This window comes from Schistocerca piceifrons, chromosome 6 (genome assembly GCF_021461385.2).
Source record: "Schistocerca piceifrons isolate TAMUIC-IGC-003096 chromosome 6, iqSchPice1.1, whole genome shotgun sequence".
Classification (NCBI taxonomy): domain Eukaryota; kingdom Metazoa; phylum Arthropoda; class Insecta; order Orthoptera; family Acrididae; genus Schistocerca; species Schistocerca piceifrons.
This window is the reverse complement of record NC_060143.1, coordinates 333,194,315-333,212,006: the sequence shown is the minus strand read 5'-3', so window position 1 is coordinate 333,212,006 and position 17,692 is coordinate 333,194,315. Positions and strand designations below refer to the sequence as shown.

The window sequence follows — 17,692 nt, the reverse complement described above, 5'->3', positions numbered from 1 at the left end:
ACGTGGCCACAGGGAAAATGTACTTCCCTCAGTGACAGCACATCGTTTTGTCTCAAGGCTGCAAATAAACAGCCCATAATTATGTATGACAGTTGTCAAAGAAGTGAATTTAGGACCTAGTATTATATGTCATTGGAATTTTGTCATTGCAGATGTGGCAGAGTGCATATTAGGAGCAGATTTTCTATATGCATACGGTATTGTGGTGGACATTCAGTTATCGCAGCTTAGAGGGGGCAAAGAGGTGGTGCAGGGTCATCTAGGAATATATGGAGTGACAGAAGTATGCCGACTTAGAGAACCGTCAGCGCAGCTGATAGCCATGGTGGCCCATCATACAGTTCACCACATAAACACAGTGTCCGGGCCTCCGGTCTCCCTCAGACCGAGAAGGTTGGCCCCAGACAGATTTGCAGACACAAAAGCTGAGTTCGAAGAGATGTTGGAAATGGGAATGATACGAAGATCTGATAGTGCATGGGCCTCGCCTTTACATTTAGTGCAGAAGAAAGACGGAAGTTGGAGACCTTGTGGTGATTATAGGTTGTTGAATGCCCATACGATACCTGATCGGGTGACTTACCTGGGTCACGCAGTCTCAGCAGCTGGCATCCGTCCTTTGGAGGAGAAGGTCGCTGTTATACAGCAGATGCCTCGCCTGTTAGATCTGCAACAGTTGCGGAGGTTCCTAGGTGTTTTAAATTTTTACCGCAGACATCTGCCAGGATCTGCGGCTTTACAAGCGCCACTCATGGAGGCTTTGGCGGGCACGAACACCGGGAAAAATCAGAAGCTACAGTGGACATCAAGCATGCAGCGCGCGTTCAAGCGGATCAAGGAAAGCCTAAAGCAAGCGGTTTTACTAGCTCACTCAGAAAGATGCGAAGCTAGCTATTGTTGTTGACGCAAGTCAGGTGGCGATTGGGGCAGCGTTGCATCAGTGGACTGCTGGTCACTGGCAGCCTTTAGGATTCTTCTCCAAGAAACTCATAGCGACAGCGGAATTGGAGTGCCTATGATACAGAGCTGCTGGCTGCTTACGAAGCCATAAGGTATTTCTGGCCTTACGTGGAAGCCAGACCATTTACATTGTTTACAGATCACAAACCGCTCACTTTCGCATTCTGCAAGCGCACGGATACTTTGTCAGCTAAACAATTCAGTCAACTGGAATATATAAGCCAGTTTACTACTCATTTACGACATATTAATGGGGCAGAGAATATGGTGGCAGATTACTTCTCACGAGTTGCGGCAATAAAGTATTCAGTGAACTATGCTACAATGGCGAGAGAGCAGAAGAATGATGCACAACTGCAAGTTTTTCGGCAGAGCATGCCTACCGGGTTGAGGTTAAGAAAACTGTGTCTGGAAGGTGAGGCAATAAAGTTATGATGTGATACCTCACAGGGACGGCCTAGACCTTTTGTGCCAGAGAATTTGCACTGGGAAGTATTCGAAGAGTTACATGGTTTGGCTCATCCGGGACCCCGAGCAAGTGTAAAATTAATGATGGAGCATTTCGTGTGACCAGGAATTAAGAGAGACTGTCGGAAGTGGGCGCAGACGTGTCTAGATTGTCAGCGATGTAAAGTGGGACGCCATGTGAAGGAGCCAGTGGGTAAAGTTGATGGGCCAACTGGTCGTTTCGAACATGTGCATCTGGATATTGTTGGACCATTGCCAATATCCGAAGGCTATCGGTATCTAGTGACAGCAATTAACAGATTTAGGAGATGGGCAGAAGCAATCCCCATTTCAGACGTATCAGTAGAGACAGTCAGCCGGGCGTTCTTGATGGTGAGGATAGTACAGTTCAGATGTGCAGCACATGTCACAATGGACTAAGGATGTCAGTTCGAATCCTCCTTGTTCCTGGAGCTGGCAAACATGTGTGGGTTCTGCCATCACCGTACCACAAGTTATCACTTGGAAAGCAACGGCATGGTAGAGCGGTGGCACCGAACACTTAAGGCCGCATTAATGTGCCATGGTGAGAATTGGTCAGCAGCATTGCCACTAGTGTTACTAGGCTTACGCACTGTTTTCAAACCCAACCTCGGAGCATCTACAGCAGAATTAGTAAACGGGGAAACCTTACGCCTACCCGGAGAGTTTTTTCAGAAGAGTACAGTCGAGACGGACCTACCGTACTTGTTAACGAGAGTAAGGGCTCAACTGGCCGAGCTTAGGCCACAACCAGTGACACGGCATGGCGTTAGGCCATCGTTTGTACTTCGAGAATTGAGCAAATGTTGCGAACTGACGCAGTCAGAACTCCATTGCAGCCGCTATACACAGGACCTTATAAAGTACTACACCGTACGGACCAGGCCATGACTACCCTAGTTTGCAATAAGTGTGTTACTGTGTCAATAGACTGGGTGAAGCCAGCTCACTTACTGCTAGAAGAAGTAAGACAAGAAGAGGGGCCCCTGCAGGGTGCAATGGATGGTAGGACAGCGAGCCGGATGAAGCCACGAGAGGATATAACGATGGAGGAAGTACAGCCGGAAATTGTCACAAGAGCTGGGTGAAGGGTCCGGTACAAGTTTCCGCACATTCCTGGAGCTCCGCTCTTCAGGGAGGGGGCTGTGTGGGAGCACGCAGACAAATAGTTGCGTGTGCACAGTAAGGGGCAATGGCAAAGACTCTAGTGTGCACATAATCATTTACTCTTTGCTTTGTGTTTCTTTTTGTCTTAGATGTTCTGTGTTAATGTCTGGCTCATTGCTTCACAATAAAGTTGAACATTAAGAATACGAACGAGTCTATCATTAATAGAATGGAGCTACATAGTGGCTACAGTACCATATACTCAAAAATAAAATAAAAGCTAACTCCTATAATTTATTACAAAATCTGGAATTCAAAACACACATAATAGTGTGAAAATATTATTTGTAACTTTTCATAATTGATACATTTCATAACAGATATTTTACTCGCCTTCATGAAAAACATTCTAAATCTTCGTAACTTCTTCCTGTTGCCAGGAATCACAACGTTGCTATCAGCTGTTCATGTGAAGAAATTACTCTTCTCATACAATATTTTGCTATATTGTGTGAGGAGTTATGATTCTCAGTAAATATTTTTAGGTGTCCATGTCTATTTAAAGTAATTTTGCCGATCATCATGATTGCTTTCTAACTCTCAAAATAAATTAACATGTGAAAACTGCCGTCTCTTAAGCAGCTACTGTCTTTACCATTTATATGGTTCTTTCTGCCTCTGACACTTCATTAACACGTTTTTGCTGTAACTGACTCCAGCAGCAACGTGGAGCTATCACAGCTGTTAGAGATTGACCACTACTTGCACCCCTCACCACATGTGGCACCGCAAACAGTCTCCACAAGCTGTGTTATTGAAAGAAGTCACACTTCAGAGTGCACATCATGCCACCTGACAGGATTCCTTGCCTATAACTTGCCTATAAATGTGCTCTGGCAGCTCAGTGTGACCATTCTCTCCTTTGACTGCTTAGATGAAACACTCAATTTTACAAGCTGCCATGCATTGACAACTTTGGTTTTGACTCTGGACACTGTACAGACACTGTTTACAGCTGGCTGCATTCTATTTACAAGTGTTTTTATTAACTGTGTGTTCTGCTGTGTTCCATATGTTTTGCCCTATAAATTGTGCTCATAACTGCAGACTTCAATATTTTTAAGGCTTGCTGTGAACACAGACCACAACAGAATTTTCAGCATTAGCAGCTAGTTTCCTGAACTAAAATACCTTTCCCAAGAGATTAGCTGCTTGCTGCTGAAAGTTCTATCATAGACCAACAAATTGCTGGACAGCAGTACTGTGTTGTACAATTGCATAAGATTTGTGGTAATTTATTGTGTGCACAGACATTTGTGCAGATATCTGTGCAGACAGATTGTTGCATTTGGACCAGTCTTATGGACCCCACATTACATTAAACCATCCCTGGTTATGTGCAGCTGGCAGCAGTGTGGAGTGAGGACTGCGAGTAATAAACTATCTCACTGTTTAACATTCAAGATGGAGCAGAACAGGCATCTCATTTTCATTAACATAAAAATGTTCTACAACACATAATGATAGTTTAGAATACACGCAGAGGGAATCGATATATTTTTACATTTTTGGTGTCTCCTGTCCATAAAGTCCTGTCAACCACACCCACCCTCTCCACACTTGTATAGATGTGTCACAAGATAAATTACTCTCTGCAACACCATGTTTTTAGATTTATTCGAACTGAATTTTTCAGAGTTCTCATTAATTTGTGGCACACTGTACTACCATGTTCTTGCATTGTGTGCTGATAGGCTAAGTGTACTTTTAAAGCAATTTCATCTTCTTAATGAAGAACTTACTGCTGTGTGGTGTCTGCACAGCATACGTGTTTGCAGATGCAGGCTATGATGTGTGGCTGGGCAATTTTCGTGGCAACTTCTATTCCCGGAGGCACGTGTCCCTCTCTCCAGCTGAAAGGGCCTTCTGGATGTTCAGGTAATCAAGTGCAAACTCAGCTGAAACTGATCTACAAAACTTGTGTGTAAAAGGATGTGTAATACTTTACATACAGTACTAGTAACACATTAAAGCTGCCATTGTGTGCCTGTCACATTACACTTTGTTAATCAAATTGATGTCAAATGATTTGGGTTTGTACTGAATGTTCTATGCTGATGTGAAAATCTATCAGGGATTCTCTGGAGAGAAAAAGAAAGATCAGTTCAAGAAGATTAATTATTTATGATAGAGGAGAGTCTTGCACTTTGGAATACATTTCAGACTGTTGCCTCTAGCCAGCCTTGTAATAGATGTTTAATGTGTTCTCATTAATATATTATCTTATTCCTACCTGAAATGATAGCATTTACTTTGTGTGCTGCAGTCATTTTCTTCAAGTATAAAAATTACTGTGGTAAAGTAAGGTTTCTCTAAATGTGAAAAAAATATTCAAATTTACCACAGGGTCATGTACCTAGGAACAGATACTGTTTTCAAATTTAAAGGTGTTGAAATTGAGAAAGTCTTGTTGGTATTTAATAGTCTGTGTTAAGTTATTATTCTACTGTGTACCAGTAAGGAAACCAGTTGAAAGTTGAAAACATTTTGAAACAGAGGTTATTGAGAAACAGCACAAATTTCCTCTCTCATGACAAAGTAAAATTGATAAGACACTAAAGAAACTCACTGTCAGTTCATTTGCAAATATAATGTGTTCCATGATATACCAGACCTTCCACTTTATGGTACAACATGGTGCACGATGGATGAAATCTAGTTTAACCATCCACAGTTATGTAACTAATTTTAAAAATGTACTGAATTTTGCTCAGCCTAAATCCCTTTAGCCTAACTGAATAATTAACAGTATACCCCAAATAGCTTTAATATAATCTACAGCTTTTCAACATATAGAACTCATAATACTTACAACAGTTACACAAAACATTACCGCATGTCTCACAACATAAACAGTACAAAATGCTGAAACAGCTTATGGCAGTCTCTACTGAGTGTTTCTTCATATGATTCTAAAACCGATCACTGATTAAAACACTGACCTGGAAACATCATGTGTTTCTAGTTACACTATACATTTATTTATTAGCAGAGAAACCTGGCGTTTCCCAAATATTTATTTATAGCTGTGCATCCATGCCCATGCCATGCACTGTCTGGCCACGTGCTTAATGTCTATGACATCATATCTCCTGAACTATGTGTTGTACAATGATATAATTTTATAGGTACATTCAGTGGTGTATGTGGATAATGTTTCAAAATGTGTTGCAAATGGAGTTATAACAATGAAGTAAAAAATTTAAACATCATGCATGATGCAGCAGTTTTTCGTGCATCTCACTGTTCCTGATGTCATATCTCCTGAACTATTTGCTGTATAATGATGTAAATTTGTAAGCATATTTAATGACATATGTGGGTACTGGCTCCAAAATTCACTGTGAATAGAGTTAGTAGCAGAAAAGTAATAAATTTAAACATCATGCATGATGCTGCAGTTTTTGACACATCTCATTGCTTATGACATCCTCTCTCTTGAAACGTGTGTCATACAATGATATAATTTTGCAGTTACATTCAGTTCTGTATGTGAATACTGTCTGCAAAATGTATCTCATCTACAGCTAGTAGTAAAGAAGTAATAAACTATAACTTCATGCCTCATGCAGTACTTCTACTTATGAACAGTGGAAAAGTACCGTACTAAGCGATAAAATTTTTTTCCTTTCACCATTTTCTAGGAACTGTCAACAAGAAAAAAATTTGTAAGGGTTTGAAATTAGTTTGTTGCAGGACACTAAGTGTTCTCATTCTCAAATATTGGGTGAATAAAGTCTGGGAAGTCACATGTCACAGGCTACGTTTCTTTTTCATCTCCACCCTCACCCCTTTGATAGGTTCTTGATAGGTTCTTAGCACTCTCCCCCCCCCCCCCCCCCCCTAGAAATTGTTGCCTAACTGTAAGGTATATGTGTACCACATTTAGTTGAAAATGGTCCTGTGGTTCAGGAGGTAAATGTGGAACATAAAAATACACACACAACCACACATTTGTTTTCATAATATGTATGGATTTATTTATCATATGTTTTTTAAGCACAGAGTTAGCTATAATGCAAAAAATAATACACGTAATTTACAAACAGGCACCTTCATTTTTAATATAATCAATTGTGTCATTTGTTCCCATCAGGAAATTTTCAAAAGTACTATAATACGGCCTGCTCGGACATGCTGTAACTATGTGTTGAATGGTTTGCCTGGCTGCTCCACAACTGCTTTTTGGAGATGGAACCTTACCCCATCTATGAAGATAGTCTGTGCTTCTGCCATGATTGGTGTGTATTCTGTTAATAATTGGCCACGTTCTGTGCAATTGGTCAGAGACAGGTGTTATCTTTCTTATGCGGGGTAAGTTCTGGCAATGTAGAGGGCAAGTCTCTGTCCAGTCTCATCCCCATGACTATTAAGTTGAACTGAGATGTGTAGTTCCATGGATGTTTTCATGGATGGTTTCCTTGATCTAATCTGGTTCCTTTCTAGGATAAGTGCATCTTAATGGGTAGGGAGTTGCGGGTTGCTTTGCATGTGTTTAAACTCGTGAAATACAGCTGCTTTTATTAAAGTTCAGGGGGCATAATGTTGCTCAATACAGTCATTAGATGGAGGTTGCTCTTAGCGTACCACCAATAATTCTCAGTGTTGTTCAGCATGCAACATTAGCTCGCTCTGCATGGTGTGCTCTGGGTAACACTAAAGAGCTGACAACACTGGTTGCCTGACAATCTTCTACATCTACATATAAATGGACAGTCTGCAAATCACACTTAAGTGTCTGGCAGAGGGTTCATTGAACCACCTTCATATCAATTTTGTGTTATTCCACTTCTAATGTTCTGACGACATAAGTGTGAGTGTGGGTGTGGGTTCTACTGATTTATTTCCCCAAACCACATTCCACCTCTTTATGAGGTGACTTACTTGGAATTTTGCAGCCCCTCTTTACAGGATAGTCAGCTGCTGGAAAATCTCTTGACTTCTTCTCCATTGAATAGTGCTAGGTACAGGAACTTTTAAGCCTCTTTCTACTTATAAAATGAGTAGACCTACAAACTTTCCTTTTCATCAGTTAACGATGTATTTGACTTTAATGCACAACATAATTCACACTTTCAACATACGTATGCAACTTTCTGTAAGTACCTTGTACTATCAAACATTAGAAACAAAATGAGTTACAGTTAAAAGAAAGTTGGCTTGACTACCATGACTTTCTTAAAATGAATCAGAAAATACATCTTGTCTCTATCAAGGCTGAGTCAAGAGTTTACAAGAGCACTTTTTCAGCTGTTATTGTTTCACACTAACAATAGACAATGACACAATAAGCACAGAGCGGCATAAAAACTCCATAGTTCTTCCTTACAAGTGCACTAAAACCTCTATGGATTTCTCGACAGGTACTTGTCAGTGCCGTTCGACCACTACATCTACTTTCTTCCCACGACTGATTTTAAACCTGCATACACAAACATGTGACGCACAGTAGGTAGGATTCTACCTTCCCACACTCTTATCTAGAACATCGTGTGTTTGAGACAGTAGAAGGCTGAGTGGTTCTAGAATTTACACAGAAATTCTCGAATCACTACACACTATCTAGCAGAGCATGGATAAAACAAACACCTATATCTTTCTGCGCAAGATCTGATTGCCCTAATTTTATTACGATGATCATTTCTCTCTATGTAGGTCTGCATCAACAAAATATTTTCACATTCAGGGAAGAAAGTTGGTGACCAAAATTTTGTGAGAAGGTCCCACTGCAATCAAAGATGCCTTTGTGTTAATGATTTCCACCCCGCATCCTGTATCATATCTGTGACACTCTCACTCCTATTTCTCAATAATACAAAATGTGCTGCCCTTGTTTGAACTTTTTCTCTGTTAATCCTAAATGGTAAGGATCCCACACCATGGAGCAGTACTCCAAAAGAGATCTCCTGGCTTAAGCACACAATCTATGTACACTATCTTCCAGGTACAACAGTCTTCCCTACTGGACAAGTCTCAGTCAAAAGTTATAAACTAAACATATGCCTAACAAAACTAGATTTTCCAAATGATTTTGCACATGGTGACTGTAAATTGCTAAACAGCATTTTTTTCCATTGGTATTAGAAGCAAGGGAAAGTCCATCTTTGCAGGAAGAACAGTTTCATCTCATGGCAATACTATAAAAGTTTTGGCTTTGGCTTAAAGATGCTTGTCAGGGTAGAGTGTGCACAAAATAAGTCGGCTCATGTCTGACCATACGGCACTGTAGGGGAAGGACAATGGTGGAGTAGAGGCTCCTGCCTGAATGACCACCATGTGGTAGCAGAGACGCAGTTTGACAGCAGAACCCTAAGCATTTATGGAAGCATGTAGAAGTTACAGCTAGCGAGTTTGCAAAATATATATACAGGTTGTGTCAGTATGGTCAGTAGTTCATAAAATACAGATGTTCAAAGCCAATAGTTTCTCACTAGGCGAATGAAAAAGAAATAGTTGTATAACAAAGGATCAACCACAGTAAACAAGTCCAACCCTGCACTGTCATAAGGAAAACATAAAAGAGGGAAAAATGTAGAGCAGAAGACCTCACTTACTGCAATACTGACAATGTAAAATAAAGAACAGGGATCATACAGAAATTACATGTCATACCCTGAGAATCTGATTAGCAATATTGCCTAAAAATAAAATTTGCATCCCCTTATTTGGCATCTTTCAGAAGTAGTGAATCATTGCGAAGTATTTGCATGTTTTTCCCTTCAAACTAGTGGTTCATGCAACACTCTCAAGCACAACTTTTACCAAGATTTCTCCTTTCTCATTTGTCTCTTCACAGATACTCTGCAAATTGTACCTTGTCACTCTTGTAAGTAAGCATATTTTCCTACCTTTCTTAACAGTCATTATAACTTCCATCATCATTGATGCTGTTACAGCCTTGTGGCCACTAATGCCCTCCTCTGTGTTAACTAATTCGAAAAGTTTGTCTGTTTGTTGATAGCAGGTTAAGATGTTACTCATGAATTGGTTCTCTATCTGCTTGAAATAATTTTCAGACAAGAGATTCAAAATACTATCACACAAATTCCCATCACTGGGATCACTTTTGATCACACAACTCTCTTGTTCTGTAGCTGGCAAGTTGTATTGTTCCCTACTACAGTGTATGATCAGGAAACTTATTCACAAAATTCTGCAAGTTCTTTGTCAAGTACCCTCCAACTACAGCTCCTGGCATAGACAATCTATAAAAGGATCCAGTTATCATTTCTTACCCACATTTGATGCTTCACTTCACCCAGATTATTTCACATCCAGAATCCGTGATAACCTTGCTAGATATTATTGACTTCTGTACTGAAATCCAGGTCTGTCTGAGTATGGGACACTGTTCTGACGTGTGGCTATCTTTGAATTGGTTGTACCATTCCATAAGTTATGAATTGTTCGTGGCATTGTCACCAAAAGCCATCAGATCTTTTGACTGGTTTTCACTTCAGTATTATTGAGCTTGATGCAATATTATTGCTCAATTTGTTCTCTCTTTTTACAAGTAACTGGAATCTGATGAATGCTCACTATGTGTCCTCACTTATAGTCCAACTGCCAGTGACTGATGCTCTCTGCTGGCAGAGACAAAATCATGACTGCTCGTTGATGTCGCCTACCACATTTCCACTGAATAAAATCTCCTGCACTTCACTGGTGTAAGTAGGAAAACAAGGTTTGTTACTTTTTGAGCACATGTCATATACACTCTTAGACAATAAAAATGGTACATCCCAAAGTAATCATCCAAATGGGACAGAAATCAGTGGATGTGATTTACATGTACAGCCAAACAAATGATTAAAATTTCAGAAAAATTGGATGATTTATTCAATAGAAAGAGCTTCACAAATAGAGCAAGTTGGTCCACCCCTGGTCCTTATGAAAGCAGTTATTTGGCTTGCCACTGACAGACTTGATAGATGTTCTCCTGAGAAATATCATGCCAAATTCTGTCTAATTGGCATGTTAAACTGTCAAAATCATGAGGTGATTGGAGGACCCCATAATGCTCAAAGAGTTCTCAATTTGGGAGATATTTGGTGACCTTGCTGGCTGAGGTAGGATTTGATAAGCATGATGACAAGCAGTACAAACTCTCAGCATGTGCAGGCAGGCATTATATTACTGAAATGTAAGCCCAGGATGGCTTGCCATGAAGGGCAACAAAAAGGGTCATAGAATATCAACATACTAATTTTCTGTAAAGGTGCTGCAGATGACAACAAAAGGCGTCCTGTGGCACCGCAGGCCATCACTCCTGGCTGTCGAGCCATAAGGTCAAGTTGACATCACATCACTATCCAGCATTTCCAGACATGTCTTTGCTGGTCATAGGAGCTCAGTTCAAAGTGGAACTCATCACTAAAGACAACTCTACTGTATTCAAAGAGATCCCAGGCTGAAGGCATGTCTGGAGACACTCTAAACAGTGGTGGGATACCAATCTGATTCTCGCGCACTATACTCTGTCTTCATCACCAACAAGCAAGTTACCAAAGTGGTTTCAAACAAAAAACACTTGCATTAGGCAGTCAAACAACTCCAGATGGGATCTTATGGTCAATAATACCATACAATCATTTCTTTCTTTTTTCTTTGTTGTTATTTGTTGTTTATGTCCACCAATTTGCATAAATCTTTCACTTCTTCTGTGCCTACTGTATGCATGTAAAAAAGTAGAAAACTTTGTTCACAAAAAATTCTATATATAAAGGGAGAGAATCAGTTCCCGTCTGCTTGTGTCTGTATATGTGTGGATGGATATGTGTGTGTGTGCGAGTGTATACCCATCCTTTTTTCCCCCTAAGGTAAGTCTTTCCGCTCCCGGGATTGGAATGACTCCTTACCCTCTCCCTTAAAACCCACATCCTTTCGTCTTTCCCTCTCCTTCCCTCTTTCCTGATGAGGCAACAGTTTGTTGCGAAAGCTTGAATTTTGTGTGTATGTTTGTGTTTGTTTGTGTGTCTGTCGACCTGCCAGCACTGTCATTTGGTAAGTCACATCATCTTTGTTTTTAGATATATTTTTCCTACGTGGAATGTTTCCCTCTATTATAACCATATCAATATATGTTATAATATATATGTATGGCATCAAATTCCCATTATGCTTTCATTTAACTGTCTTTTGAGAGTATGATACACATTTTTCTCTCTCCCATGTGCAAGACCACTGGAGTTAAAATTTGCATTGTCACTAGCAAAAGCAATTAATTTTGAACTGGTAAGGTAATGGTTTTTCAGAGTATCCATAGTATAACCGGCAATACTATCTGAAGTTTCATTTGGACATCATTGTAGTCAAGTACTTTTGTTTCAATACCATTGCTTTTGTAATGAAAATATAGAATTACAGCAGGGAACATGTCCAGTGCACCATGTTTGCGTGCATAGGTCCCCAGGTCAAAGTACGGAACTTTGTATTCATTGTTTTGACAATAAAGTATACAGTGTGAGGTGCAGTCACAGATTTATGATTTCTGTTTTAATACTTCCACAAGTCAAATTTGGTGCAATCTCAGATTTTTAGAAATAGCTTTTTATTTAATTTGCTGGCACAATCAATCAATTTGTATGAATGATTTTAGAAAACTGTGTGGTGGCAGGAATGGCATCCAGATCCAGCCACCCTCCAACATTGCCAGTCCCAAATCTGTTACAGTTATCAAATCATGTTGAACCTGTGTAGGTACAGGGTGAAGGAAAAAGAAAAAGAAGTCATGAAGAACCATGCGGTATGATTTGCCAGTGTGGCTTCTGTGGTTTGAACATTTCTAACTACAGCCCTATGTTTTTCACTCATAAAACTGAGCATGAGCCAGATGTGTAACTGGTTGCAACCGGTGTCATCTTTTTATGTTTTTCTGTGCTAAGATGTCTTTCCAAACCCACAGTACCTTTAAAGGCAATTCACACTGGCTGTTATGTCATGGTACATCAAAACATTCCACAATGCATTTCAAATTGTTGCACTCACCCTCGTCATCGTGTCACGGCACTGCCATGGTTTCTCAGGAACAATGTTTTGACAGCTGCTGTTGTCTTCTGTTGTTTATCACATGATCTCCGAGCTCATTTCTTCCCAACGCGTAGCCATGCTCTCATCCTCAATAATTCTTTTCATTGTGCTTTTATTACGTCGTGGTTTTCATGGTTGATATCAGTTAATACATAATGTAATTTCATTACCAAAGCACTGAAAATTTTCCAGATAACTACAACCAAACAGACATCTATTGCTGATATGGATTATGTGAAGTAATTTAATTGGTTCACACAGCAGCCACCTAAACAACTCACTCATGTTCAATAATGGAGTTCTTGCTGCTACTTCTGTTGTAGGATCTCAAAGGTTGGTGAATGGATGCTAATACAGATATGCTATTTTCCTGAAGGCTTCTTATTTTTGCCAGTTTCTACAAACTGAGGACTGGAGCAAAACTGATTGACCCATATTGTTTTAAATTGTTTCAGAGAATATTAAGTGAAATGGAAAACATATCTCACCTGTGTCATGCTATTTCATGTGACTTTAATTACTTGTCAGGAAAAGTTTTAAATGAAAGCTATATGTCTTATCTTGAAAAATGAGAGCTGATTTTTGTACAAAATATAACAGATATTGAATGTTCTTTTCTTTATTTTTTTCTAAAGAAGAGGTTAGGAGATGGTTCTCCAAATATCAAAACAGCTTTCATGATATTTAAAAAAATGCCAGGATATTGTGAATGTAATTTCATCAAATTGAAGATGATAAAAATCTGCTTAAGGTTGAGAGTGTGTGAAAGTCAACTATGAAATTTAGCTATATTCACCCCAATGACATAATCAATGAAGTTCACTCCACTCACAGAAAGGAAATATAAAGTAAAATTATAATAGAAACAAAATTTCAGTAAAGGGGTATTTTCTTACCTCTTAGTAATAGTGCCTGTTTATTTCTAATTAGAAATTTATTCATCATTAATAGTTTATGAGGAACAAATGAAGTCTATTCTTTATTATATGTTGTACTGAAACAGTGTGCCATAAACAATATTTTAAATCAATGTAGTTCATTTAAGTAGCATGTTTCAATAATGCTTCATTTTTATTAAAAGATTATAAAATTTGTGTATAAAAATTGTTGTTGTTGTTGTGGTCTTCAGTCCTGAGACTGGTTTGATGCAGCTCTCCATGCTACTCTATACTGTGCAAGCTTTCTCATCTCCCAGTACCTACTGCCACCTACATCCTTCTGAATCTGCTTAGTGTATTCATCTCTTGGTCTCCCTCTACGATTTTTACCCTCCACGTGGCCCTCCAATACTAAATTGGTGATCCCTTGATGCCTCAGAACATGTCCTACCAACCGATCCCTTCTTCTGGTCAAGTTGTGCCGCAAACTTCTCTTCTCCCCAATCCTATTCAATACTTCCTCATTAGTTATGTGATCTACCCATCTAATCTTCAGCATTCTTCTGTAGCACCACATTTTGAAAGCTTCTATTCTCTTCTTGTCCAAACTATTTATGGTCCATGTTTCGCTTCCATACATGGCTATACTCCATACAAATACTTTCAGAAATGACTTCCTGACACTTAAATCTATACTCGATGTTAACAAATTTCTCTTCTTCAGAAACGCTTTCCTTGCCATTGCCAGTCTACATTTTATATCCTCTCTACTTCGACCATCATCAGTTATTTTGCTCCCCAAAAAGCAAAACTCCTTTACTACTTTAAGTGTCTCATTTCCTAATCTAATTCCCTCAGCATCACCCGACTTAATTAGACTACATTCCATTATCCTCGTTTTGCTTTTGTTGATGTTCATCTTATACCCTCCTTTCAAGACACTGTCCATTCCATTCAACTGCTCTTCCAAGTCCTTTGCTGTCTTTGACAGAATTACAATGTCATCGGCGAACCTCAAAGTTTTTATTTCTTCTCCATGGATTTTAATACCTACTCCGAATTTTTCTTTTGTTTCCTTTACTGCTTGCTCAATATACAGATTGAACAACATCGGGGAGAGGCTACAACCCTGTCTTACTCCCTTCCCAACCACTGCTTCCCTTTCATGTCCCTCAACTCTTGCAACTGTCATCTGGTTTCTGTACAAACTGTAAATAGCCTTTCGCTCCCTGTATTTTACCCCTGCCACCTTTAGAATTTGAAAGAGAGTATTCCAGTCAACATTGTCAAAAGCTTTCTCTAAGTCTACAAATGCTAGAAACGTAGGTTTGCCTTTCCTTATTCTTTCTTCTAAGATAAGTCGTAAGGTCAGTATTGCCTCACGTGTTCCAGTGTTTCTATGGAATCCAAACTAGTCCTCCCCATGGTTGGCTTCTACTAGTTTTTCCATTTGTCTGTAAAGAATTCGTGTTAGTATTTTGCAGCTGTGACTTATTAAACTGATAGTTCGGTAATTTTCACATCTGTCAACACCTGCTTTCTTTGGGATTGGAATTATTATATTCTTCTTGAAGTCTGAGGGTATTTCGCCTGTTTCATACATCTTGCTCACCAGATGGTAAGAGTTTTGTCAGGACTGGCTCTCCCAAGGCCGTCAGTAGTTCCAATGGAATGTTGTCTACTCCGGGGGCCTTGTTTCGACTCAGGTCTTTCAGTGCTCTGTCAAACTCTTCACGCAGTATCATATCTCCTATTTCATCTTCATCTACATCCTCTTCCATTTCCATAATATTGTCCTCAAGTACATCGCCTTTGTATAGACCCTCTATATACTCCTTCCACCTTTCTGCTTTCCCTTCTTTGCTTAGAACTGGGTTTCCATCTGAGCTCTTGATATTCATACAAGTCGTTCTCTTATCTCCAAAGGTCTCTTTAATTTTCCTGTAGGCAATATCTGTCTTACCCCTAGTGAGATAAGCCTCTACATTCTTACATTTGTCTTCTAGCCATCCCTGCTTAGCCATTTTGCACTTCCTGTCGATCTCATTTTTGAGACGTTTGTATTCCTTTTTGCCTGCTTCATTTTTTGCATGTTTATATTTTCTCCTTTCATCAATTAAATTCAATATTTCTTCTGTTACCCAAGGATTTCTACTAGCCCTCGTCTTTTTACCTACTTGATCCTCTGCTGCCTTCGATACTTCATCCCTCAAAGCTGCCCATTCTTCTTCTACTGTATTTCTTTCCCCCATTCCTGTCAATTGATCCCTTATGCTCTCCCTGAAACTCTGTACAACCTCTGGTTCTTTCAGTTTATCCAGGTCCCATCTCCTTAAATTCCCACCTTTTTGCAGTTTCTTCAGTTTTAATCTACAGGTCATAACCAATAGATTGTGGTCAGAGTCCACATCTGCCCCTGGAAATGTCTTACAATTTAAAACTTGGTTCCTAAATCTCTGTCTTACCATTATATAATATATCTGATACCTTTTAGTATCTCCAGGGTTCTTCCATGTATACAACCTTCTTTCATGATTCTTAAACCAAGTGTTAGCTATGATTATGTTGTGCTCTGTGCAAAATTCTACCAGGCGGCTTCCTCTTTCATTTCTTAGCCCCAATCCATATTCACCTACTATGTTTTCTTCTCTCCCTTTTCCTACACTCGAATTCCAGTCACCCATGACTATTAAATTATCGTCTCCCTTCACAATCTGAATAATTTCTTTTATTTCATGATACATTTCTTCAATTTCTTCGTCATCTGCAGAGCTAGTTGGCATATAAACTTGTACTACTGTAGTAGGTGTGGGCTTCGTATCTATCTTGGCCACAATAATGCGTTCACTATGCTGTTTGTAGTAGCTTACCCGCATTCCTATTTTCCTATTCATTATTAAACCTACTCCTGCATTACCCCTATTTGATTTTGTGTTTATAAACCTGTAGTCACCTGACCAGAAGTCTTGTTCCTCCTGCCACCGAACTTCACTAATTCCCACTATATCTAACTTCAACCTATCCATTTCCCTTTTTAAATTTTCTAACCTACCTGCCCGATAAAGGGATCTGACATTCCACGCTCCGATCCGTAGAACGCCAGTTTTCTTTCTCCTGATAATGACATCCTCTTGAGTAGTCCCCGCCCGGAGATCTGAATGGGGGACTATTTTACCTCTGGAATATTTTACCCAAGAGGACGCCATCATCATTTAATCATACAGTAAAGCTGCATGCCCTCGGGAAAAATTACGGCTGTAGTTTCCCCTTGCTTTCAGCCGTTCGCAGTACCAGCACAGCAAGGCCGTTTTGGTTATTGGTACAAGACCAGATCAGTCAATCATCCAGACTGTTGCCCTTGCAACTACTGAAAAGGCTGCTGCCCCTCTTCAGGAACCACACGTTTGTCTGGCCTCTCAGCAGATACCCCTCCATTGTGGTTGCACCTACGGTATGGCTATCTGTATCGCTGAGGCACGCAAGCCTCCCCACCAACGGCAAGGTCCATGGTTCAAGGGGGGGGAGGGGGCTGTAAAAAATTACAAACAAATAATTTTATGGGCGGGCAGCATCGGCAGTCCTGCCAGGGGCATAGGATCACTTCAGCAAGGCTCTGATTAGCATTTACTTTGTGAGATGTAATTAATGTATATCATCTTGAATTACTTTCATTTTCCTGTGAGGAATCATCAAAATGTGTCTTCTGTATGTTTCACATTGTAAGGTCATCCCAGTATTTAATGCACTAAGTCAACTCAATGCAGATTTCCCACAGAAGTCATATCTTTGAAAAGAAATGGGAAGCATTGTCTGTATACAATGCATTATTTTAATAGAATCATCACTATTAATTTTCCCACAAAATTTTATAATATTTTTACATACCTTTGACTCAATAACTAATGTGTGTAATCATGTCTACTCATATTTGCTATTTTAGTAAATACATACATATCTGTCTTGCAAAGAATCCAGCAAAAATATGAGTGAGCAGTTTTCTTCCATCACACCCTAGAGAAATGGTGACTGATTGAACAAGTTTTGAAACAGAGTGAAATCTTTCCAGAACTGATCAACATGCAGCCATAACACTGATCTCCAGTTGCTCCAGCTTTCTAAGCAGAGTAACAGCCCCATGCTACACTATGTGTTCAAAAGTATCCAGAAAG

At 39.6% G+C, this 17,692-nt stretch overlaps 1 protein-coding gene across 1 annotated transcript in view; it reads left to right on the top strand.

Moving 5' to 3' along the window:
- LOC124803299 (lipase 1-like) overlaps positions 1–17,692 on the top strand; it is a 221,342-nt gene that overhangs the window by 110,267 nt on the left and 93,383 nt on the right. The window contains exon 3 of the mRNA XM_047264482.1: positions 4,380–4,494. Within this exon, the coding sequence (XP_047120438.1) occupies positions 4,380–4,494 (115 nt within the window). The remainder of the gene's footprint in view (positions 1–4,379; positions 4,495–17,692) is intronic.